The sequence below is a fragment of the Scyliorhinus torazame genome, chromosome 10, assembly GCF_047496885.1.
Source record: "Scyliorhinus torazame isolate Kashiwa2021f chromosome 10, sScyTor2.1, whole genome shotgun sequence".
NCBI classification, from domain to species: Eukaryota; Metazoa; Chordata; class Chondrichthyes; order Carcharhiniformes; family Scyliorhinidae; genus Scyliorhinus; species Scyliorhinus torazame.
The window spans coordinates 202,995,719-203,020,492 of record NC_092716.1 but is presented as its reverse complement, the minus strand read 5'-3'; the positions used below and the strand labels follow the sequence as shown (position 1 = coordinate 203,020,492).

At 50.4% G+C, this 24,774-nt stretch overlaps 1 protein-coding gene across 2 annotated transcripts in view; it reads right to left on the bottom strand.

Annotated features, from left to right (window-relative positions):
* prrg4 (proline rich Gla (G-carboxyglutamic acid) 4 (transmembrane)) overlaps positions 1 to 24,774 on the bottom strand; it is an 84,286-nt gene that overhangs the window by 16,485 nt on the left and 43,027 nt on the right. For both annotated transcript variants that reach the window (XM_072466266.1, XM_072466265.1), the window contains exon 5: positions 9,122 to 9,248. In XM_072466266.1, coding sequence (XP_072322367.1) covers positions 9,122 to 9,248 — 127 coding nt within the window. The remainder of the gene's footprint in view (positions 1 to 9,121; positions 9,249 to 24,774) is intronic.

Sequence of the window (24,774 nt, the reverse complement as noted above, 5' to 3'; positions counted from 1 at the left end):
TGACTTACGGGTGGGAGATCTCTCTTAACCACTGTATAAAAGGTTGGCCAGTAAGGCACTGACCAGTGACGGAATCCGGTAGGGATCTACCAGGTAGTGTTCATTTTGTTATTGTAAACAAACCTAGTTTGTGTGGACTTCCCTTGTCCTTATTAAACTGGCAACGAGGAGTAAACTGGTTTTCTGTCGACATTGCAACCTAGTCGGCTGAACCACCTTCCTGATTATCTGGATGCAGGTTGGTGCCAATTATTTTGCCATGCCTCTGTTTGGGCGATTCGATGCATTTGACGCCAGTGATGAAGACTGTAACCAGTAAGCAGAAAGGATGTGTTACTTCTTCCAGGCCAACAACATCACAGAGAACGAACATCAGACGGTCATACTGTTGACGGTCTGCATGTTCGGGTGATACGGAGTTTCACACATCCGACTGCGCCAGATATGCATTCATTCAACCAACACATAACACTTGTTGTGCAACATTTTAACCTGATCCCATCAGTAATTGTTCTAAGGTATCGTTTTAATATGGCGGAGAGGTTGCCCGGTGAGTTGGTCACAGAGTTCATATCACGGCTACGGAAGATAGCTGAGTTTTGAGTTTAGAACTGCTTTATTGGATATGCTACACGATCGTTTGGTCTGCGGTATAATAATATGGAAACTCAGAAAAAAAATTGGAGCGAAATCTCCCTGGCCCTTCAACAGGCACTGCAGATCTCTTTTATGCCGAGGGAGTGTGGAACGTGGTGTCCAGAATATACAAGGGATGGAGATGAATGTTTTAGGACGTCACCCCATACGTGGTATCCCCTCGGCCTGGACCGACCGCCGCAACGACTCCGGCATCTGGGCGAAGAGCCAACTGTTGAGACATGGGACTCCCCTGGACTTGGCTGAAGGCGATTCTGACCTGTGTGCGACTTCTGGGCGTCAGTACAGGCGTAACCGCAGGCGGGAGGACTAGCGGTCAATGTGCGGTACTGAGCAAGTTCCAGGGTTTTCCAGCCTGGCTTGGGTACAATTAAAGGGGCTGTGGTCAAGATCCAGGTGGACTCACTAATTGCTTCTGCAAGGAATGAGCACTGGGCCTGGTAAGTGGCTGCTTACAAATACTCTTTCAATACGTTGAGCCGTCTTCATCTGCAGACTAAATCAGAAACCCCCCTACGGAAGACCAAGTGTTTGCTGTCCTGAATTTTATGGACTCTTTGCCCATCACTGCATCATGTATTTGTGGCTGGGCACAAACAGACCCCGTCCTTGCCAAGGTGTTGCATCTGGTGCTGTACAGCGGCCAGCATCGACAGTGCCAGGGGAGTTGAAGGCTTTTTCTTCAAAGTTCTCGGAGCTGACCGTGGAAGATGGTTTCTTCTTGTCAGGCACGAGGGCTGGAGATCCGGCAAAGGGCCAGGCAACCATGTTGATGGACCTTCACAACAGGCACCCTGGAATGTCCAAAATGAAGATGCTGGTGGGAAAATATGTCTGGTGGCCAGTTTGGACACATAGAGAAGTTGGTCCAACAATGCTCCATCTGTCAAGAGCACCAGAAGCTCCCTGCACCCTTTAGATTGGCCGGGGCGTCCGTGGGAACACAAATTTCGTCAGTCCAATTCAGGGTTTGATATTTCTCGTCTTGGTGGAGGCCCACTCCAAATTGCTGCAGGTGCACAAGGTGGCAAAAATCACCTCCCGAGCAACCGTTGAGCAATTGCACATTTATTTTTCCACGCATGGGATCCCCGAGGTGCTCGTAACGGATAACGGGGCCTCTTTTAAGGGGAAAGAATTTGGCGTTTTTGCGAAAAGTAACAGCATTCGTCATGTCTGCAGTGCCCCATACCATCCGACATCAAATGACTTGGCGGAGGGGGTCGTGCAGACGATTAAATGGGGGCTAACGAAACAAGGCTTGGAGTTCGATGGACACCAGGTTAGCACGTCGCATGCAGTAATTCAGGTGACCCCAGCTGAGATGTTAACGGGCCGTAGACTTATTACCTGACCGAGTCGGGGACTTCCGGGTGCGGCTATGCAGAGCTAGGTCGCATGTTCGGTAGCTCCCGCTTGGAACGGACTTTTGGGCTCTTTACAGGGCCCCCACGGCATTTGTTTGACATTTCCCGGTGTGGGAAGAAGACTGCAACATTCCCCCGACAGTGTCCCCCAGGAATGGTATGTCTCTTGGTTTCCAGACCCGGCAGAAACAGTAAAAGATTTGGCTGTACCTGCAGGATAAACAGAGCCTCTTCCAGCATGAGGGGCGGGGGAAGGGCAAGCTTAAAGCTGCAAGCTGACTTGAGGGCCTTTATTAAAGGTAAATTCTAGCAGCAGAGGGAACAACTGTGAAAAGATCTACCAAGGCCACTGAAGAAGCGGGGCCGAGGCTTCTGGTGGCGGCCATGGAGGAGTAGGTCGCGCATTCGGCAGCTCCCGTCTGGAACGGACTCTCAGACCTTTTTCAGGAGTTTCCAGACTTTTTGGGGCAGATTGGTGAAGTGAACCCTGCCAAAAGGATCCCCTCTCGAGACTTCCGGTTGCGGCTATGCGGAGCTAAGTCGCACATTCGGCGGCTCCCGCAAAAACTGACTTTTGGGCTCTTTTCAGTGCCCCCAACGGCACTTTTTCGACGTTTCCCGGTGTGGGAAGGAGTTAATAATAGCTCCCCGTCAGTATATGGCTTTAACTAGGAGCGGGGCGACAAAAAAGGTGGTGGTGGGCCAGAAGAAGGGTGGAGGCAGTGGGCGGAGGAGCAACAGGAGGGTATCCAGCGCTGCCTCAGAGAGATTAAAACGGACCTGCTAAAGCCGATAAGGGCTTCTATTGATAAGCTGCTGGAGACACAGACGGCCCAGGGGGTGGCGATCCGAGAGGCTCGACAAAAGATCTCTGACAATGAGGACGAGATCTTAGGCCTGGCGGTAAAGGTGGAGGCGCAGGGGGCGCTCCACAAGAAATGGCAGGAGCGGTTCGAGGAGATGGAGAATCGGTCGAGGCGGAAGAATCTGCGGATTCTGGGCCTCCCGGAGGGTTGGAGGGGCCGGACGTGGGGGCCTATGTGGTCACCATGTTGAACTCGCTGAAGGGAGCGGGGTCCTTCCAGGGGCCCCTGGAGCTGGAAGGGGCCCATAGAGTGTTGGCGAGGAGGTCCAAGGCTAACGAGCCTCCGCGGGCGGTGCCATTGGTTCGTCGATCGGGAGTGTGTGCTCAGGTGGGCCAAGAAGGAGAGGAGCAGCAGGTGGGAGAACGCGGAGGTTCGGATATATCAGAACTGGAGTGCGGAGGTGGCGAAGAGGAGGGCCGGGTACAATCGAGCGAAGGCGGTGCTGCACAGGAAGGGGGTGAAGCTTGGCATGTTGCAGCCGGCCGGACTGTGGGTTACCTACAAGGACCGGCACCATCATTTTGAGTCTCCGGAGGAGGCGTGGGCCTTTGTTCCGGCTCAGAAGCTGGACACAGACCGAGGGTCGGATTGGCGATTGGGGACTGCGGTGGATATGTTATGCGCCTTTGCATTGGTTTGGGTTTCTTTTTCTGTGTTTTTCTCTTTCGGGTTGGTGAGGGTGGATGGGGCGGGTTGGGCACTGTTTTGGTTGGTGGCGGGGCCTGGTAGGTGGAGAGCGCGGGCTTTTTTCCTGCGCCGAAGACTGGGGGGGGGGGGCGGGGAAGCGAGGATTGTTTCCCGCACTTAGAACGGAGGGGGAGAGGGAGAGCTTGTGGATGGGGAGCGGGAAAGGAGGGTGTGCCACACAATGGGAGGAGTCGAAGGGGAGGTGGGAGTGGCCAGGGTCAGCAGGGGGGGAGTGCAATGGGGGGAGTAAACCAGCTAGGATGGGTCCTAGCCGGGGGGGGGGGGGGGGGGGGGGTTTCATTCGGGGCTAGATGCCAAAAATCGAGGGGTGGCGATCTTGGTGGGAAAGGTGTCATTCGAGGCGTCGAGCATTGTGGCAGATAATGGCGGTAGGTACATAATGGTAAGTTGCAGGGAGAGAGGGTGGTACTGGTCAATGTGTATGCTCCGAACTGGGACGATGTGGGTTTTATGCGGCATATGTTGGGTCGGATCCCAGACTTGGAAGTGGGGGGCCTGATAATGGGGGGAGACTTTAACACGGTGTTGGATCCGGCACTGGATCGCTCCAGGTCTAGGACGGGTAGGAAGCCGGCGGCGGCGGCTGGTGTTGAGGGGATATATGGACCAAATGTGAGGGGTGGACTTTTGGAGATTTGCAAGGCCGGGGGCAAGGGAATTTTCATTCTTCTCACATGTCCATAAGGCTTATTCATGAATCGACTTTTTCATTTTGAGTAGGGCGCTGATAGCGAGAGTCGAGGATACCAAGTATTCAGCAATAGCCATTTCGGACCACGCCCCGCATTGGGTGGACTTGGAGATGGGGGAGGAGAGGGACCAGCGCTCGCTGTGGCGCTTGGAGGTGAGCGAGCGGGTCCAAGGAAGTATAGAGAGGTACTTGGAGACCAACGACAATGAGGGAGGTCCAAGTGGGGATGGTATGGGAGGCACTGAAGGCGGTGGTGAGGGGAGAGCTGATCTCCATTAGGGCCCACAAGGAGCGGAGGGAGCAGGGGGAGAGGGAGAGGCTGGTGGGGGAGATGGTGAGGGTAGACAGGAGGTATGCGGAAGAGCCTGAGGAAGGATTGTTGAGGAAGAGGCACAGCCCCCAGGCCGAATTCGACCTGGTGACCACCAGGAAGGCGGAGGTGTAGTGGAGGAAGGCCCATGGGGCGGTCTACGAGTATAGGGAAAGGCAAGCCGGATGCTGGCGCATCAGCTTCGGAAGTGGGACGCAGCTCAGGAGATCGGGGGAGTTAAGGACAGGGGAGGGAGCGTGGTGCGGAGTGGGGTTGGCATCAATGGGGTCTTCATGGACTTCTACGAGGAATTGTACCGATCCGAGCCTCCACGGGAAGAGGGAGGGATGGGCCGTTTCCTGGACCAATTGAGGTTTCCAAAGGTGGAAGAGGGACTGGTGGCGGGACTGGGGGCCCCGCTTGGGCTGGAGGAGCTGATCAAAGGGATAGGAAGCATGCAGGCGGGGAAGGCACCGGGGCCGGACGGTTTCCCGGTCGAGTTCTATAAAAAATATATGGACCTGTTGGGCCCGCTGTTAGTTAGTACCTTTAATGAGGCAAGGGAGGGGGGGGCTTTACCCCCGATGATGTCCGGGGCACTGATCGCCTTGATCCTGAAACGGGACAAGGATCCCCTGCAACGTGGGTCTTACAGACCGATTTCCTTGCTAAATGTAGATGCCATGGTGCTGGTGAAGGTCTTAGCCACGAGGATTGAGGATTGTGTGCCACAGATCATCCATGAAGACCAGACGGGGTTTGTGAAGGGGAGACAGTTGAACGCGAATGTGCGGAGGCTTTTGAACGTTATCATGATGCAAGTGAGGGAGGGGGAGGCGGAGATAGTGGTGGCGATGGACGCTGAGAAAGCCTTCGATAGGGTAGAGTGGGGGGACCTGTGGGAGGTGCTTTAGAGGTTCGGGTTTGGGGAGGGGTTTGTCAGGTGGATTAGGCTGTTGTACAAGGTCCCGATGGAGCGTGTGGCCACAAATAGGACGAGGTCAGAGTACTTTCGGTTGCACCGTGGGACGAGACAGGGGTGTCCCCTGTACCCCCTGCTCTTCGCACTGGCGATTGAACCCCTGGCTATGGCACTGAGAGAGTTGAGGAACTGGAGGGGGTTGGTGCGGGGTGGGGAGGAGCATAGGGTGTCGCTTTATGCAGACGACCTGCTGCTGTATGTGGCGGACCCGGTGGGAGGAATGCCAGAGGTAATGAGGATCCTTAGGGAATTCGGGGACTTTTCAGGGTACAAGCTCAATATGGGGAAGAGCGAGCTGTTCGTAGTTCAGCTAGGGGACCAGGAGAGGGGGATTGGTGAGCTCCCACTAAAAAGGGCGGAGAGGAGCTTCAGATATTTGGGGGTACAGGTGGCCAGGAGCTGGGGGGCCCTGCATAGGCTTAACTTTACAAGGCTGATGGAGCAAATGGAGGAGGAGTTCAAGAGGTGGGACGCGTTGCCGCTGTCCTTGGCGGGTAGGGCGCAGTCAATCAAAATGACGGTGCTCCCAAGGTTTTTGTTCCTGTTCCTCCCAGTGTTTATCCCGAAGGCTTTTTTCAGGCGGGTTAACAGGAGTATAATGGGGTTTGTGTGGGCGCGAGGGACTCAGAGGGTGAGAAGGGTGTTCCTGGAGCAGAGTAGAGATAGGGGGGGGCTGGCGCTGCCCAACCTCTGTGGGTACTACTGGGCCGCCAATGCGACAATGGTGCGCAAGTGGGTGATGGAGGGGGCTGCATGGAAGAGGCTGGAGACGGCGTCCTGTATGGGTACGAGTCTGGGGGCGCTGGTAACAGCACCGCTGCCGCTCCCTCCAAGGAGGTATACCACGAGCCCGGTGGTGGTGGCGGCCCTTAAAATTTGGGGGCAGTGGAGGCGGCATAGGGGGGAAGTTGGGGCCTCGGCGTGGACCCCATTACGGGGGAACCACCGGTTCGCCCCAGGAAGAACAGGTGGAGGGTTTTCGGGGTGGCACAGGGCAGGGATACGAAAGCTGGGGGGCCTGTTTGTGGATGGGAAGTTCGCGAGCTTGGGTGAGCTCGAGGAGAAGTACGGGCTCCCCCTGGGGAACACCTTCAGGTACTTACAGGTAAGGGCGTTTGCCAGACGGCAGGTGGTGGAATTCCTGCGGCTACTGCCACACACAGTACAGGACAGGGTGCCCTTGGGGGTGGGTGGGTGGGAGTGGGGAAGATCTCGGAAACTTACCAGGTGATCCAGGAGGAGGAGGAGGCCTCGGTGGTGGAGTTGAACGGTAAGTGGGAGGAGGAGTTGGGAGAGGAGATCGAAGAGGGGACGTGGGCAGATGCCCTAGGGAGGGTGAATTCTTCCTCTTCGTGCGAGGCTCAGCCTCATACAGTTTAAGGTGCTGCAGGGGCTGTTTAGCACAGGGCTAAATCGCTGGCTTTGAAAGCAGACCAAGGCAGGCCAGCAGCACGGTTCAATTCCCGTACCAGCCTCCCCGAACAGTTGCCGGAATGTGGTGACCAGGGGCTTTTCACAGTAACTTCATTTGAAGCCTACTTGTGACAATAAGCGATTTTCATTTCATTTCACAGGGCACACATGACCGGGACAAGGATGAACCGGTTCTTTGGGGGGTGAGGACAGGTGTGTTAGGTGCTCAGGGAGTCCAGCAAATCACACCCATATGTTCTGGGCATGCCCAGCGCTGGAGGAATTTTGGAAGGGCGTAGCGAGGACGGTGTCGAGGGTGGTAGGATCCAGGGTCAGACCGGGCTGGGGGCTCGCAATATTTGGGGTGGCAGAGGAGCCGGGAGTGCAGGAGGCGAAAGAGGCCGGAATTCTGGCCTTTGCGTCCCTGGTAGCCCGGCGAAGGATTCTCCTTCAGTGGAAAGATACGAGGCCCCCAAGCGTAGAATCCTGGATCAACAATATGGCAGGGTTCATTAAATTGGAGAGGGTGAAATTCGCCTTGAGAGGGTCGGTACAAGGGTTCTTTAGGCAGTGGCAACCGTTCTTAGACTTCCTGGCAGAACGATAGACATTAGTCAACGGCAGCAGCAGCTCGGGGGGGGTTACTTTATTTTTGTTTACGTTATTTACACTGGAGGGTCTGAGGGGGTGTATACACCTGTTATGTTAAGTCGGGGTATTAATGTTAATTTATTATTTATGTACAGGGGGGAGGGGTTTGGGGGGGGTTGCTTTTTTAGATTGTGTTTTGTACTTAACCCTGTTGGGTTCTTTTTTCTTTCTCATTTTGTTATTGATATTTTATGAAAACCTTTAATAAAAATTATTATTTTTTAAAAAATCTGACCGAGTCTGATTCTCCCGAACATCGGCGCGACATAACCAAGATTTGCATGGTCGTTGTCCAGTTCGACATCGTTGAAGTTATGAATGAACACTGTGACTCCAGGTGCGAAGTCTCGGAGAGGCCGACGTCGAACCACTTGGACACTTCGCACCTGACGACGTAGTGTTCATTCATAACTTCAACAAACCGGTATTCGCCGACTCTCTGGGATTGTCGTCCGTCAAACAGAATCGATCTCTTATCAAGTTAGAGGGCAACTCATGAGATGCCATTCGCTGATGGCGGTTGCTCTCTCTCTCTCTCTCTCTCTCTCTCTCTCGAGTCCTCGGAAGAAACCGGTCCTGGATACTGACTCCATTGCTGAACCAGCCTTTTATAATGCCCCAGTGTATCTCGACGCTGACCTGCCCAACGTTGTATCTCAGATTCTGAAATGGAGACGCAGATGTCCGAGGTCTCGGATGCCGATTCAACAGTCCAGCCTATCTCCTATCAATCATCCACCATGACGTTCCTGCCATAGGCAACGTTCACCAGCGAGGTATATGCCGACTGATCCAGCTGATCAGGTAGACGATGATTTTCTGGAACCAAGGAGAGTCAGATGTTCTCCACCTGCCCTCCTCCTCATCATGATGAGTCGTCAAGGGCATCTTCGGAATTTAGGGGGATGAATGTAATATCTCACATGGGACTTACAGGGTGGAAATGATTATCTTCCCCGTGGTCCTCATGGAATATAAGATCCCCGCTAAGGGGTGGGGAACTCTAGTAACCATTGTCTAAAAGGTCGGCCAATAAGGCACCGACCAGAGAAGGAACCCGGGAAGGATCTACCGGGTAGTGTATCTGGTGGAACACTTCAGAGGTTCAATATTCTTATCATAAAATGATGACCACAGAAAATAGGCACTTTATCATGATGGTTGTGTGTAGATTATGGTGCACTCCTAGATTTTGCTTCAACATACTAATATTTTGTTTTGAGAAGGAAGAATGGAGAAGCTGGATAGTTGAGAATTAGAGGCAGTCTTGGCCACCATTCATTTATCTGAGCATTAACATTTCACATTTCATACTGGGTTCACCCATTAGAACACTTCAATGTTCTGAAACATGTATGGGTATCGCATCTACACCAAGATAGTCATAAAATCTAAAATTTTTCCCCTTTTTTGGTTTTCAAATAGACATTGCACATCCACACAAAAGTTAAAGAACAATGTAGTGTGGAAACTTACCTGGTGTTACTTCGATCTTTGTATCTCCGCTGCTTGCAGTAATACCAGATAAAGAACACCAACAGAATTAAAAATAACACAGTGCCAAAGAATGCTGTCAGAATTGTAGTTATATCGGTTGTAATGCCTGAAAAGAAAGGAGGGGTAGATGGACAATATTAGCAATATCACGTCTTATTTCATCTTTTCTCTCTATTTTTCAAAACTACTGTACAAGATCACCATTGTGTCACTTGAGCTCCTCTCTTGGTGTTCTCCAGTGGCCAATACAAATTGTGATTCCTTTATCCTTACAATAACAATCCCAGGTTCCCGAAAGCCCTCATCCCTGGTAACATTTTAGTAAATATCCTCCACACTCTCTCCAAGACTTTGATATCATTCCAATATACGGTGCTCATAACTGGTCACTATACTCGACCTGAAGCCTAATGGGTGAAATATAAAGCTTTTAGCAGACTTCCTTGCTTTTCTACCCTCTTTCTGAAGCCAAGGATTCCACAGGTGTTTTTCAACAGCCTTCTCAACTTGCCCTGCCATCTTCAAAAAATTGTTAAGTTTCTCTTTTCCTGTACCTCCTCTAAAATTGTACAAGCTAGTTTATATTGCCTCTTCTCATTCTTAACAAAAAGATATAATTTCACACTTCCCCATATATACATTACTCATTCCACATATATATATGTTAATCACACTGCCCTCATCAAATCTGTTACTTCAAAGAATTTGACTGTTAACAAATACTAACTTTCATTCAAGAGCCTATACTTTTCCAAATGCCAGTTGATTTTATCCTGGATTATTGTCTCAAAGTTTCTCCATCACTAACATTCAGCTTACTGGTCTGTAGTTTCCAGGTATATCCCTCTCTACTTTGTTGAAAAGGGGGTGCTACATTTACAATCCTCTGGCACCACCCCCATACCCAGTGGCGATTGCAAGATTATAGCCAGAGCCTCTGAAATTTCTGTCCTTACTTCCTTCAGCAACCTAGGATGAATCGGATCTAGACCAGACAAATTGTAAATTAGGAAGACTGACAAGCTTTGAAGTACCCCCTCTTTTTCACTAGTTTTATCCTATTCGATATTGCTTCTGCCTCCTCCTTTACTGCTATATTGGCACCCTTCTTTAGTGAAGATGGAGGCAAACTGGGAGAAAATGTTTCCACTGACAGAGGATTGATAACCAGAGGACAGATTTAAGTAATTTGATGATCTAGAATACATTGTATGAAGCCAGTGAAACCATGAGGCAATATTTTGGGAGCCGAGGTGAAGGGGGCAGGGTAGAAATTAAATTGAGCTATTCATGAAACAATATCAGGGATGAGAAATTTCCACCAAATGGCAGATTTCTGATCCTGCGATTTCAGTACTCTGTCACTGGTATCTTCCTCTCTTACTTTCAGATTCAAAAGACCAACTTCAGCCTGATGCAGTGGGCCACTAGGTACTTGGAGCAGCCCCTCTTGTTAATATTGCAGCAACTCTCCAGGGGGATCAAGTTTTTAAAAATTAATTTACAGCATGTTGGCGACACTGGTTAGGCCAGCATTTATTGCCTATTCCTAGTTGCCCTTCAGAAGGTTATGGTGAGTTGACTTCTTGAACTGTTGCAGTTCTTGAAGTGGTACGTATATCCACTGTGCTGTTAGGAAGGAAGTTTCAGGATTTTACCCCAGCAACAGTGAAGGAGCGGCGATATATTCCCAAGTCCAGGTGGTGGGGTTCCCAGATATCTGCTGCTCTTGTCCTTCTAGATGGTAGTGGTTGTGGGTTTGGAAGGTGCTGTCTAAGGAACCTTGGTGAGTTACTGCAATGCATTTTTAGATGGTACACACGGCTGCCACTGTTTGTCGGTGCTGGAGGGTTTGAATGTTTGTGGGAGGAGGAGCAATCAAGCGGGCTGCTTTGTCCTGGATGGTGTTGAGTTTGAGTGTTGTTGGAGCTGCACTCATCCAGGCAAGTGGGCAGTGTTCCATTACCCATTACACCCCTGACTTGTGCCTTGTAGATGCTGGACAGGCTTTTGGGGTGGGGGGGGGGGGGGGGGGGGGAGTCAGTGCTTGAGGGTGCCTTTGTGCCTCCATTTGTAACTTTGGTCATGATTCTCATTAATATTTAGATTTCAGTTTCCTCTCTGTTCTGTTAATAGTGGTAAGAAATCTGGTTTACAAGTGAGAGTAAAACTGAAGGCATTATCCACATAAGGTGTGTTTAAACCACTTTTACAATCTGCCAATACCACCACCCCAGAGGATCTGCATGTTGGGAGTTGGCAGCACTAACAATGGCCTCAAAATATGAATCTATAAACATGCTCCACTTAGTTTCAAGTGACGTTTTTAAAAAAAATATTTTTATTCTCCTCCTTTTTTGCTTTTTCTAAATGACGTTTAATAGCTTATTGAATCAATATTCCTTGTGCTTTGCAATGATAGTCAGTGATTGCAATGATGGTCAGTGATTACCTTTATTGTGTGGATTTGTTTCATAAAATCATTCTGAAGGAAATTATAGTTCCTAATTGCAGATGCAGCATGAAAATGAAATGAAAATCGCTTATTGTCACAAGTAGGCTTCAATGAAGTTACTGTGAAAAGCCCCTAATCGCCACATTCCGGCGCCTGTTCGGGGAGGCTGTTACGGGAATTGAACCGTGCTGCTGGCACGGTCATGATCGGTGTTTTTGTTATTAAAGGGAACCCCGGAGGACTTCCGGGTGCGGCGATGACCAGCTGAGTCGCACGTTTCGGCAGCTCCCTGTGAAACGGACTTTTGGGCTCTTGATAGGAGCCCCAACGGCAATTTTGACGGCTAAAAACACTGTGCGGTAAACCAGAAGGGAATCCCCCCTGGATACGGATGGAAAAAGGAGGAGAGAGTGGCCAGATTGCAGTGGATCCTTTAGAACAGCGGCAAGGAAGGCAAGCAAAAACCAAGATGGCGTCGGAAGGTGGCAGTTTAACATGGGGCCCTGAACAACAAGAGTTCTTGAAATGCTGTGTGGAAGAGATCAAAAAGGAAATGAAGAAAGAGCTGTTGGCCCCGATACTACAGGCGATCGAAGGGCTAAAGGAGGAACAAAAGACCCAGGAGCGGGAGCTTCGGGTCGTGAAGGCAAAGGCAGCCGAGAATGAGGACGATATACAGGGCCTGGTGGTGAAGACGGAGACGCAGGAGGCACATCAGAAACGATGTGTGGAAAGGTTGGAGGCACTGGAAAACAACGCAAGGAGGAACAACCTGAGGATTCTTGGTCTTCCTGAAGGTGTGGAGGGAGCGGACGTCGGGGCATATGTGAGCACGATGCTGCACTCGTTAATGGGAGCGGAGGCCCCGGCGGGTCCGTTGGAGGTGGAGGGAGCATACCGAGTGATGGCGCGAGGACCGAGAGCAGGAGAAATTCCCAGAGCCATAGTGGTGAGATTCCTCCGTTTTAAGGATAGAGAAATGGTCCTTAGATGGGCGAAGAAAACTCGGAGCAGTAAATGGGAGAACGCGGTGATCCGCGTTTATCAAGACTGGAGTGCGGAGGTGGCGAGAAGGAGGGCGAGCTTTAATCGGGCCAAGGCGGTGCTTCATAAAAAGAAGATAAAATTTGGAATGCTGCAACCGGCAAGACTGTGGGTCACATATCGAGGGAGGCACCACTACTTTGAGACAGCGGATGAAGCGTGACTTTTATTGTGGAAGAAAAACTGGAATGAGCGGGTTATTAAAAAGAACGTTCGAACAAAGTGGTGGGGCGAATGTGGGGGGCAAAGAGGGGTTTTATGTACTAATCCTGCGATGTGGTAACTTTTCTCTCTCCCACAGGTGGTGATGGGGGGAGGAGGGGAGGTGGAGGAGATGGGGCGTTGGCCATTGGGGGCGGGGCCAAGGGAGAAGCGCGGGCTTGGTTCCCGCGCTATGATAATCATGGCGGGAATAGAGAAGCAGGAAGGAGGGGGCGTCGCACGGTGCGAGCCGAGGTCACGGGGGGAAGCTGAGGTCAGCCAGAGTTTGCTGACTTCTGGGAGCAACATGGGGGGAGTAATTACGCTAGCGGGGGATCTAGCAGGGGGGGGGGTGGGAGGGGGGAATTACTGGGTTGCTGCTGCTGGGGAGAGGGGGGAGCTGGTATGAGAGAGGATGGGCGGGGGGGCACCGCCTGGGGGAGATACAGCTGCGTGGGAACCGGGTGAGGAGCTGGAAAAAGGTGATGGCTAATCGACAAGGGGGGGGGGGGTAGGAAGCCCCCCAACTCGGCTGATCACATGGAACGTGAGAGGGCTGAACGGGCCGATAAAGAGGGCACGGGTACTCGCACACCTTAAGAAACTTAAGGCAGATGTGGTTATGTTGCAGGAAACGCACCTGAAACTGATAAACCAGGTTAGGCTACGCAAAGGATGGGTGGGGCAGGTGTTCCATTCGGGGCTAGATGCGAAAAACAGGGGGGTGGCTATATTAGTGGGGAAGCGGGTAATGTTCGAGGCAAAGACTATAGTGGCGGATAACGGGGGCAGATACGTGATGGTGAGTGGCAAACTACAGGGGGAGACGGTGGTTTTGGTAAACGTATATGCCCCGAACTGGGATGATGCCAATTTTATGAGGCGGATGCTAGGACGCATTCCGGACCTAGAGATGGGAAAGCTGATAATGGGGGGAGATTTTAATACGGTGTTGGAACCAGGGCTGGATAGGTCGAAGTCCAGGACTGGAAGGAGGCCGGCAGCAGCCAAGGTACTTAAAGATTTTATGGAGCAGATGGGAGGTGTAGACCCGTGGAGATTTAGCAGACCTAGGAGTAAGGAGTTCTCGTTTTTCTCCTATGTCCATAAAGTCTACTCGCGAATAGACTTTTTTGTGCTGGGTAGGGCATTGATCCCGAAGGTGAGGGGAACGGAGTATACGGCTATAGCCATTTCGGATCACGCTCCACACTGGGTGGACTTGGAGATAGGGGAGGAAACAGGAGGGCGCCCACCCTGGAGAATGGACATGGGACTAATGGCAGATGAGGGGGTGTGTCTAAGGGTGAGGGGGTGCATTGAAAAGTACTTGGAACTCAATGATAATGGGGAGGTCCAGGTGGGAGTGATCTGGGAGGCGTTGAAGGCGGTGGTTAGAGTGGAGCTGATATCAATAAGGGCACATAAAGGGAAGCAGGAGAGTAAGGAACGGGAGCGGTTGCTGCAAGAACTTTTGAGGGTGGACAGACAATATGCGGAAGCACCGGAGGAGGGACTGTACAGGGAAAGGCAAAGGCTACATGTAGAATTTGACTTGCTGACTACAGGCACTGCAGAGGCACAATGGAGGAAGGCACAGGGTGTACAGTACGAATATGGGGAGAAGGCGAGCAGGTTGCTGGCACACCAATTGAGGAAAAGGGGAGCAGCGAGGGAAATAGGGGGAGTGAGGGATGAGGAAGGAGAGATGGAGCGGGGAGCGGAGAGAGTGAATGGAGTGTTCAAGACATTTTATAAAAAATTATATCAAGCTCAACCCCCGGATGGGAGGGAGAGAATGATGGGCTTCTTGGATCGGCTGGAATTTCCCAAGGTGGAAGAGCAGGAAAGGGTGGGACTGGGAGCACAGATCGAGGTTGAAGAAGTGGTGAAAGGAATTAGGAGCATGCAGGCGGGAAAGGCCCCGGGACCGGATGGATTCCCAGTCGAATTCTATAGAAAATATGTGGACTTGCTCGCCCCGGTACTGACGAGGACCTTTAATGAGGCAAAGGAAAGGGGACAACTGCCCCCGACTATGTCTGAAGCAACGATATCGCTTCTCTTAAAGAAGGAAAAGGACCCGCTACAATGCGGGTCCTATAGACCTATTTCCCTCCTAAATGTAGATGCCAAGGTCCTGGCCAAGGTAATGGCAATGAGAATAGAGGAATGTGTCCCGGGGGTGCCACGAGGACCAAACTGGGTTTGTGAAGGGGAGACAGCTGAACACGAATATACGGAGGTTGTTAGGGGTAATGATGATGGCCCCACCAGAGGGAGAAACGGAGAAAGTAGTGGCGATGGATGCCGAGAAAGCATTTGATAGAGTGGAGTGGGATTATTTGTGGGAGGTGTTGAGGAGATTTGGTTTTGGAGAGGGGTATGTTAGATGGGTGCAGCTGTTGTATAGGGCCCCAGTGGCGAGCGTGGTCACGAATGGACGGGGATCTGCATATTTTCGGCTCCATAGAGGGACAAGGCAGGGATGCCCTCTGTCCCCATTATTGTTTGCACTGGCGATTGAGCCCCTGGCGATAGCATTGAGGGGTTCCAAGAAGTGGAGGGGAGCACTTAGGGGAGGAGAAGAGCACTGGGTATCTTTGTATGCGGACGATTTGCTACTATACGTGGCGGACCCGGCGGAGGGGATGCCAGAAATAATGCGGATACTTGGGGAGTTTGGGGATTTTTCAGGGTATAAATTGAACATGGGGAAAAGTGAGTTGTTTGTGGTGCATCCAGGGGAGCAGAGTAGAGAAATAGAGGACCTACCGTTGAGGAAGGTAACAAGGGACTTTCGTTACCTGGGGATCCAGATAGCTAAGAATTGGGGCACATTGCATAGGTTAAATTTAACGCGGTTGGTGGAACAGATGGAGGAGGATTTCAAGAGATGGGATATGGTATCCCTGTCAATGGCAGGGAGGGTGCAGGCGGTTAAGATGGTGGTCCTCCCGAGATTCCTCTTTGTGTTTCAGTGCCTCCCGGTGGTGATCACGAAGGCTTTTTTTAAAAAGGATTGAAAAGAGCATCATGGGTTTTGTGTGGGCCGGGAAGACCCCGAGAGTGAGGAAGGGATTCTTACAGCGTAGCAGGGATAGGGGGGGGCTGGCACTACCGAGCCTAAGTGAGTATTATTGGGCCGCTAATATTTCAATGGTGAGTAAGTGGATGGGAGAGGAGGAGGGAGCGGCGTGGAAGAGATTAGAGAGGGCGTCCTGTAGGGGGACTAGCCTACAGGCTATGGTGACAGCCCCATTGCCGTTCTCACCGAGGAACTACACCACAAGCCCGGTGGTGGTGGCTACACTGAAGATTTGGGGACAGTGGAGACGGCATAGGGGAAAGACTGGAGCCTTGGGGGGGGTCCCCGATAAGAAACAACCATAGGTTTGCCCCGGGGGGAATGGATGGGGGATATGGAACGTGGCAAAGAGCAGGAATAACGCAACTGAAAGATCTGTTTGTGGATGGGAAGTTCGCGAGTCTGGGAGCGCTGACCGAGAAATATGGGTTGCCCCAAGGGAATGCATTCAGGTATATGCAACTGAGGGCTTTTGCGAGGCAACAGGTGAGGGAATTCCCACAGCTCCCGACACAAGAGGTGCAGGACAGAGTGATCTCAAAGACATGGGTGGGGGATGGTAAGGTGTCAGATATATATAGGGAAATGAGGGACGAAGGGGAGACTATGGTAGATGAACTAAAAGGGAAATGGGAAGAAGAGCTGGGGGAGGAGATCGAGGAGGGGCTGTGGGCAGATGCCCTAAGCAGGGTAAACTCGTCGTCCTCGTGTGCCAGGCTAAGCCTGATTCAGTTTAAGGTATTACACAGGGCACATATGACTGGAGCACGGCTCAGTAAATTTTTTGGGGTGGAGGATAGGTGTGCGAGGTGCTCGAGAAGCCCAGCGAATCATACCCATATGTTTTGGTCATGCCCGGCACTACAGGGGTTTTGGATGGGGGTGACAAAGGTGCTTTCAAAAGTAGTAGGAGTCCGGGTCGAACCAAGCTGGGGGTTGGCTATATTTGGGGTTGCACAAGAGCCGGGAGTGCAGGAGGCGAGAGAGGCCGATGTTTTGGCCTTTGCGTCCCTAGTAGCCCGGCGCAGGATATTGCTAATGTGGAAAGAAGCCAAGCCCCCGGGGGTGGAGACCTGGATAAATGACATGGCGGGGTTTATAAAGCTAGAGCGGATTAAGTTCGTCCTAAGGGGGTCGGCTCAAGGGTTCACCAGGCAGTGGCAACCGTTCGTCGAATACCTCGCAGAAAGATAGACGGAATGGGAAAAAGAAGGCAGCAGCAGCAGCCCAGGATCGGGGGGGGGGGGGGGGGGGGGGGAGAAGGAGGAACCAGAAGGACTCTCAGGGTTGTTAATATATACTGTATAGTATGTATAGGTCGTTGCTACAGATAATTATATATTGGACTGTTAAATTATATTTTTGGAGAGTGTTACTTGTGACAAGGCAGTTGCCAATTAGGGCTAGTTTTCATTTTTGTTATTTATTATTTATTCATTTTTTGTTTATAAAATAGGTCATTGTTATTTGTGTTGTTATAATATTGTGTAAAGGATGCACAATGTACTGTGTTGGTTGACCAAAAATTTTCAATAAAATATTTAATAAAAAAAAAAATTAAAGGGAACCCCATACATGTGTGTGCATGCTTTATTCTGGTTTGTTAATGAAAAGTTGCTAACATCGATTTAGTCAAATTTTCACCTGACATCTTCAAAAATATAATTTTGCTTCGTCAGCAAAATGTTTTTGATCAGAAAAATCTCTGTAAAAATAATTTCTATCCACTAATATTGTTGGTTGGAAACCAAGTATGCTGTTTAATAGGCATAATTGTATTTCTAAAATTATCTGAATTAATTGAGGACATAACTTTAATTTGAAGGAGGTGTTTTAATTTAAGGCATGGTGACTGCATGCAACAGTTCTCTTTGTGTGATTGTATTGGATCCTCACAGTAGTTATCTCTTTTTCTCTCTTTATCTTTCCCTCCAGCTCTCCCCCACACCCCCACTTTCATAATTTCCAAGTGTGGATTAAGCTTTTCTCCACGATGACATTTGCACATGGTGAAGTCGAGACATCCTGAGTGAGAGGCAGCCAGAGTAGGGATTGGAACTTGGTAATTTGGTGCAGTGAGGTAATTCGGTGCAGAGTGGGAGGAGGTGCTTTTTCCCCTATCGTTTTTTTTTCCTTCTGGCTTGTGACTGTTAATCTGCAGGGAGAGATCCAGAGAGCATCCCAGGAAGGTAAGTGATTTTATTACCTTTTCAAATTGTGTGGAGGGGGGAAAGCTGAAGTGACATCACAGTAAAGCTGTGACCTGATTGGCTGGTTGGGAATCTGTTAAATTGAGGAAAAAAATGATCTTGCAAAACAAATCTAATTGATTAACTAGATAGTGGAGTAACTAAACCGGAGGGCAGAGATCGGTATTTAGCATTTAATTTTACAGTAAAAACCTAGCGTCAGGGCCATATAGTTAATTGTAACTCAATCTAATAATAATTTAAGTGTTTATTTCAAATTAATTAACTAGTGCTTAAATGTCACTCAGCGGGGTGCAGTGCTCCAACTGTGAGATGTGGCAGATCTGGAACGCTTCCAGCGTTCCGGTCGACTACATCTGCAGCAAGTGTAACCAATGGCAGCTACTCCCAGACCGCGTGGTTCGGTTGGAGCAGCAATTGGATGCACTTAGGTGCATGCAGGTGGCGGAAAGTGTCATAGATAGGAGTTATAGAGATGTGGTCACACCCAAGGTGCAGGCAGAGAGATGGGTGACCACCAGAAGGGGCAGGCAGTCAGTGCAGGAATCCCCTGTGGTTTTCTCCCTCCAAACAGATATACCGCTTTGGATACTGTTGGGGGGAATAGCCTATCAGGGGAAAACAGCAGCAGCCAGAGCAGTAGCACCACGGCTGGCTCTGATGTTCAGCAGGGAGGGTCAAAGTGCAGAAGAGCAATAGTCATAGGGGACTCTATAGTCAGGGGCACAGATAGGCGTTTCAGTGGACGTGAAAGAGACTCCAGGATGGTATGTTGCCTCCCTGGTGCCAGGATCCAGGATGTCTCAGAACGGTAGCGGGCATCCAGAAGGGGGAGGGCACACAGGCAGAGGTCGTTGTACATATTGGTACTAACAACATAGGCAGGAAGGGGGATGAGGTCCTGCAGCAGGAGTTCAGGGAGCTAGGCAGAAAGTTAAAAGACAGGACCTCTGGGGTTGTAATCTCGAGATTACTCCCTGTACCATGTGCCAGTGAGGCCAGAAATAGGAAGATAGAGCAGCTAAACACGTGGCTAAACAGCTGGTGTAGGAGGGAGGGTTTCAGTTATCTGGACCACTGGGAGCTCTTCCGGGGCAGGTGTGACCTGTATAAGAAGGACGGGTTGCATCTAAACTGGAGAGGCAAAAATATCCTGGCCGCGAGGTATGCAAGGGTCACACGGGAGGGTTTAAACTAATATGGCGGGGGGTGGGTACCGGATTATAGGTCAGAAGGTGAAAAAATTGAGGAAGAACGAGGGAATAGGGCCAGTATGGCTCTGAGGAAGAGCAGACAGGGAGATGTTGCTGAAAATAGCGAGTCTGGTGGCCTGAAGTGCATATGTTTTAATGCAAGAAGTATGACAGGTAAGGCAGATGAACTTAGAGCTTGGATTCGTACATGGAACTATGATGTTGTTGCCATTACAGAGACCTGGTTGAAGGAAGGACAGGATTGGCAGCTAAATATTTCAGGATTTAGATGTTTCAGGCGGGATAGAGGGAGATGTAAACGGGGTGGAGGAGTTGCGCTACTGGTAAGGGAGAATATCACAGCTGTACTGTGGGAGGACACCTCAGGGGGCAGCGAGGCTATATGGGTAGAGATCAGGAATAAGAAGGGTGCAGTCACAATGTTGAGGGTTTACTATAGGCCACCGATCAGCCAGCGGGAGATAGAGGAGCAGATAGGTAAACAGATTTTGGAAAGGAGTAAAAGCAACAGGGTTGTTGTGATGGGAGACTTTAACTTCCACAATATTGACTGGGACTCACTTAGTGCTAGGAGCATGGATGGGGCAGAGTTTGTAAGGAGCATCCAGGAGGGCTTCTTAAAACAATATGTAGATAGTCCAACTAGGGAAGGGGCTGTTCTGGACCTGGTATTGGGGAATGAGCCCGGCCAGGTGGTAGAAGTTTCAGTAGGGGAGCATTTTGGGAATAATGACCACAATTCAGTAAATATTAAAGTGCTGGTGGACAAGGATAAGAGTGGTCCTAGGGTAAATGTGCTAAATTAGGGGGAAGGCTAATTATAACAATATTAGGCGGGAACTGAAGAACATAGATTGGGGGCGGGTGTTTGAGGGTAAATCAACATCTGACATGCGAGAGGCTTTCAAATGTCAGTTGAAAGGAATTCAGGACTGGCATGTTCCGGTGAGGAAGAAGGATAAATACGGCAAATTTCAGGAACCTTGGATAACGAGAGATATTGTAGGCCTCGTCAAAAAGAAAAAGGAGGCATTTGTCAGGGCTCGAAGGCTGGGAACAGACAAAGCCTGTGCGGAATAGAAGGAAAGTAGGAAGGAACTTCAGCAAGGAGTCAGGAGGGCTAGAAAGGGGTCACAAAAAGTCATTGGCAAATAGGGTGAAGGAAAATCCCACGGCTTTTTACGTGTACATAAAAAGCAAGACTGTAGCCAGGGAAAGGGTTGGCCCACTGAAGACAGGGGAGAGAATCTATGTGTGGAGCCAGGGGAAATGGGCATGGTACTAAATTAATACTTTGCATCAGTATTCATCAAAGAGAAGGAATTGGTGGATGTTGAGTCTGGAGAAGGGTGTGTAGATAGCCTGAGTCACATTGAGATCCAAAAAGACAAGGTGTTGGGTGTCTTGAAAAATATGAAGGTGATAAGTCCCCAGACCTGATGGGATCTACCCCAGAATACTGAAGGAAGCAAGAGAGGAAATTGCTGAGACCTTGACAGAAATCTTTGGATCCTCACTGTCTTCAGCTAATGTCCCGGAGGACTGGAGAATAGCCAATGTTGTTCCTTTGTTTAAGAAGGGTAGCAAGGATAATCCAGGGAACTACAGGCCGATGAGCCTTACGTCAGTGGTAGGGAAATTACTGGAGAGAATTCTTCGAGACAGGATCTACTCCCATTTGGAAGAAAGTGGACGTATTAGCGAGAGGCAGCACGGTTTTGTGAAGGGGAGGTCATGTCTCACTAACTTGATAGAGTTTTTTGAGGACGTCACAAAAATGATTGATGCAGGTAGAGCAGTGGATGTTGGCTATATGGACTTCAGTAAGGACTTTGACAAGGTCCCTCATGGTAGACTGGTACAAAAGGTGAAGTCACACGGGATCAGAGGTGAGCTGGCAAGATAGATACAGAACTGGCTAGGTCATAGAAGTCAGAGAGTAGCAATGGAAGGGTGCTTTTCTGATTGGAGGGCTGTGACTAGTGGTGTTCTGCAGGGATCAGTGGTGGGACCTTTGCTGTTTGTAGTATATATAAATGATTTGGAGGAAAATGTAACTGGTCTGATTAGTAAGTTTGCGGACAACACAAAGGTTGGTGGAATTGCGGATAGCGATGAGGACGATCAGAGGATACAGCAGGATTTAGATCGTTTGGAGACTTGGATGGAGAGATGGCAGATGGGGTTTAATTTGGACGAATGTGAGGTAATGCATTTTGGAAGGTCTAATACAGGTAGGGAATATACAGTGAATGGTAGAACCCTCAAGAGTATTGACAGTCAGAGAGATCTAAGTGTACAGGTCCACAGGTCACTGAAAGGGGCAACACAGGTGGAGAAGGTAGTCAAGAAGGCATACAGCATGCTTGCCTTCATTGGCCGGGGCATTGAGTATAAAAATTGGCAAGTCATGTTGCTGCTGTATAGAACCTTAGTTAGGCCACACTTGGAGTATAGTGTTCAATTCTGGTCGCCACACTACCAGAAGGATGTGGAGGCTTTAGAGAGGGTGCAGAAGAAATTAACCAGGATGTTGCCTGGTATGGAGGGCATTAGCTATGAGGAGAGGTTGAATAAACTCAGTTTGTTCTCACTGGAACAACGGAGGTTGAGGGGCGACATGATAGAGGTCTACAAAAATATGAGGGGCATAGACAGGGTGATAGTCAGAGACTTTTTCCCAGAGTGGAGGGGTCAATTACTAGGGGGCATAGGTTTAAGGTGCGAGGAGAAAAGTTTAGAGGAGATGAACGAAGCAAGTTTTTTTTACACAGAGGGTAGTGGGTGCCTGGAACTCGCTGCCAGAGAAGGTGGTGGAAGCAGGGACGATAGTGACGTTTAAGGTGCATCTTGACAAATACATGAATAGGATGGGAATAGAGGGATACGGACCCGGAAGTGTAGAAGATTTTAGTTCAGACGGGCAGCATGGTCGGCGCAGGCTTGGAGGGCCGAAGGGCCTGTTCCTGTGCTGTACTTTTCTTTGTTCTTTGTTCCAGTTAAGGAGATCATCCTCCCAGATTTGGGTGTGGAGCTGGCCAAACAAAGGATCAGGTTTGACAGGGTTAAAGCAGCTCTGTACCAGGAAAATGTGAAATTTGGGGTATTGTACTCGGCTCGTCTGTGGGTCACGTACCAAAACCAGGAGTTCTATATGGACACGCCGGAAGAGGCGAGCAAGTTTTTATGGGACCGCAAGATTGGAGACTTTGGACTGAGTTGATGCCAATATGGTTGATATTCCTTCTCTACTTTCTAATGTTGGGAGACGTATGTTTTGTTTTTGGATTTGCACGGGAGGAGAGGTGTGGGAGGGGAGGTGGGGATATGACGCTTCAGGTACGAGGGTCTCAAGGTGAGACAGGGAACGTGAGGACATGGGTGGGGGCCACTATACTAGCGGAGAGGCTAATTAACGGAAAAGAAGTGGGGGTAAAATGGCAATGGGGCGGGAAGGGGGTGTGGCTGCAGTTCTGTTTTATCTATGGCTTGATTGGGTGGGAAAATTGGGGAGGGGGGATGATTGGGAGGGAAGGGGGCTGACGAGGAGGAAGCTGGTGTGGCGCAAATGCACGAAGAGTGATGGAGATGGATACCTTGTGGGGGCCTGGGTGGTGCGAAACGACCTCAGTGAGTTGGTTAAAAAATAAGTATGGCTAATTCGGGGGGGGGGGGGGGGAGGGGGGGGCCAACCCGGTTGATGACCTGGAAAGTTTGGGGACTAAATAGGCCTGTTAAGTGTTCGCACGTATTCCCACGTTTAAAGGAGTCTAAGGTGGATGTAGTATTTCTGCAAGAGACCCATCTGGTGAATCAAACGAGGCTGCGGAAAGGCTGGGTGGGCCAGGTCTTCCTCTCAGGGCTAGACATGAAAACAAGAGTGGCAGTGCTGATCCATAAGAGAGTTGCCTTTGCGGTGGGGAAGATTGTGGTGGACCCGGGGGGGGGGATACATTTGTGATAAGCGGAAGGCTAGAGAGTGACCCAGTGTTGTTGGACAATATTTATGTCCAAACTGGGACGAAGTGGAGTTCATGAGGCAGGTTCTGGCTAAGATCCTGGAGCCGGACAAGCACTGGTTGATCCTGGAATGGAACTACAATATGGAGCTGGATCCCAAGGTGAACCGGTCATGTCCCAGACCCAGGAGGGTATCAGCAATGGCTAGGGAGCTGTTGGGAATATGGAGAAAATGGGTGGGGCGGACCCATGGTGGTTCAGAAGGCCTAGGGCGAGAGACTTCTCATTTCTCTCACGTACATAAGGGGTATTATCGGATTGACCATTCTTGTCATGGACAAGGTGCTATTGATGGGACTGATCAGGTCATAATATTCAGCGATCATGGTCAGGCCACATGCCGCACTGAGTGGATTTGCGGATGGAGAAGGTGGACCCCCAGAGACCCCAGTGGAGGACGGACGAGGGGCTATTGGCTGATAAAGGAGTCTGCGAGAGGATAGAGAGGGCCATTCGGAGCTATGTGGACCAGAACAATATGGGGGAGGCCTCCACTGGCATGTATGGGAGGCACTGAAGCCTGTCATCGGGGGGTGGGGGGGGGGGGGGGGGTGTTAAAATTTTGATCCGGGCGCACAAGGAGAAGGGCTGAGGGGTGGATGCTGATGGAGGCCATTTTGGTGGTAGATCAGAAGTACTCAGCGGCGCCCAAGGAGGTGCTGCTTAAGGTGTGACAGAGGCTCCAAATGGAGTTTGGACTTATGTCAACAGCGACGGTGGTGAGGCAACTGCACATAGCTAGGGCAGCAATATACGAATAGGAGAGAAATGCTAGTAGGATGCTTGCGCTCCTGCTGAGGAAGCAGGCAGCGGTGAGGGAGATTAGACAAATGAGGGGGACAAAGCGGTAACGGAGCTGAAGGAATTAAACAAGGTACTTGAGGCCTTCTACCGGAAACTATACCGGTCGGAACCTCCTGCAGGGGACGAGAGTAGAAGGTGTTCTTTTGAGAAACCAGAGTTCCTGAAGGTGAAGCAGAGGAGAGTGGAAGGGCTGCGGGCCCCATTGGGGTTACAAGAGGTGATGGATTGTGTGGTGTTGATGCAGTCCGGGAAGGCTCCGGGTCCAGATGGGTTCCCAGCTGATGGGGATGCATAGCGAGGCGCTAGAGAAGGGAGAGTCCCACCCACCCCCGTTATCACAGGCATCTATCTCACCTAAAGAAGGATAAAGACCCTGAGCAATGTGGGTCATATCGGCCGATGTTGTTACTGAATGTCAACACAAAACTTTTGGCAAAGGTGCTGGTGATGCGGTTAGAGGGCTGTATGCCAGGGGATGATTGGGGGAAGACCAGACGGGGTTTGTAAAGGGCAGACAGCTGTCGGCGAATGTACAGAGGCAATTGGATATGATCATGATGTCTGCAGGGGGACGTGAGGTTGAAGTGGTGGTGTCC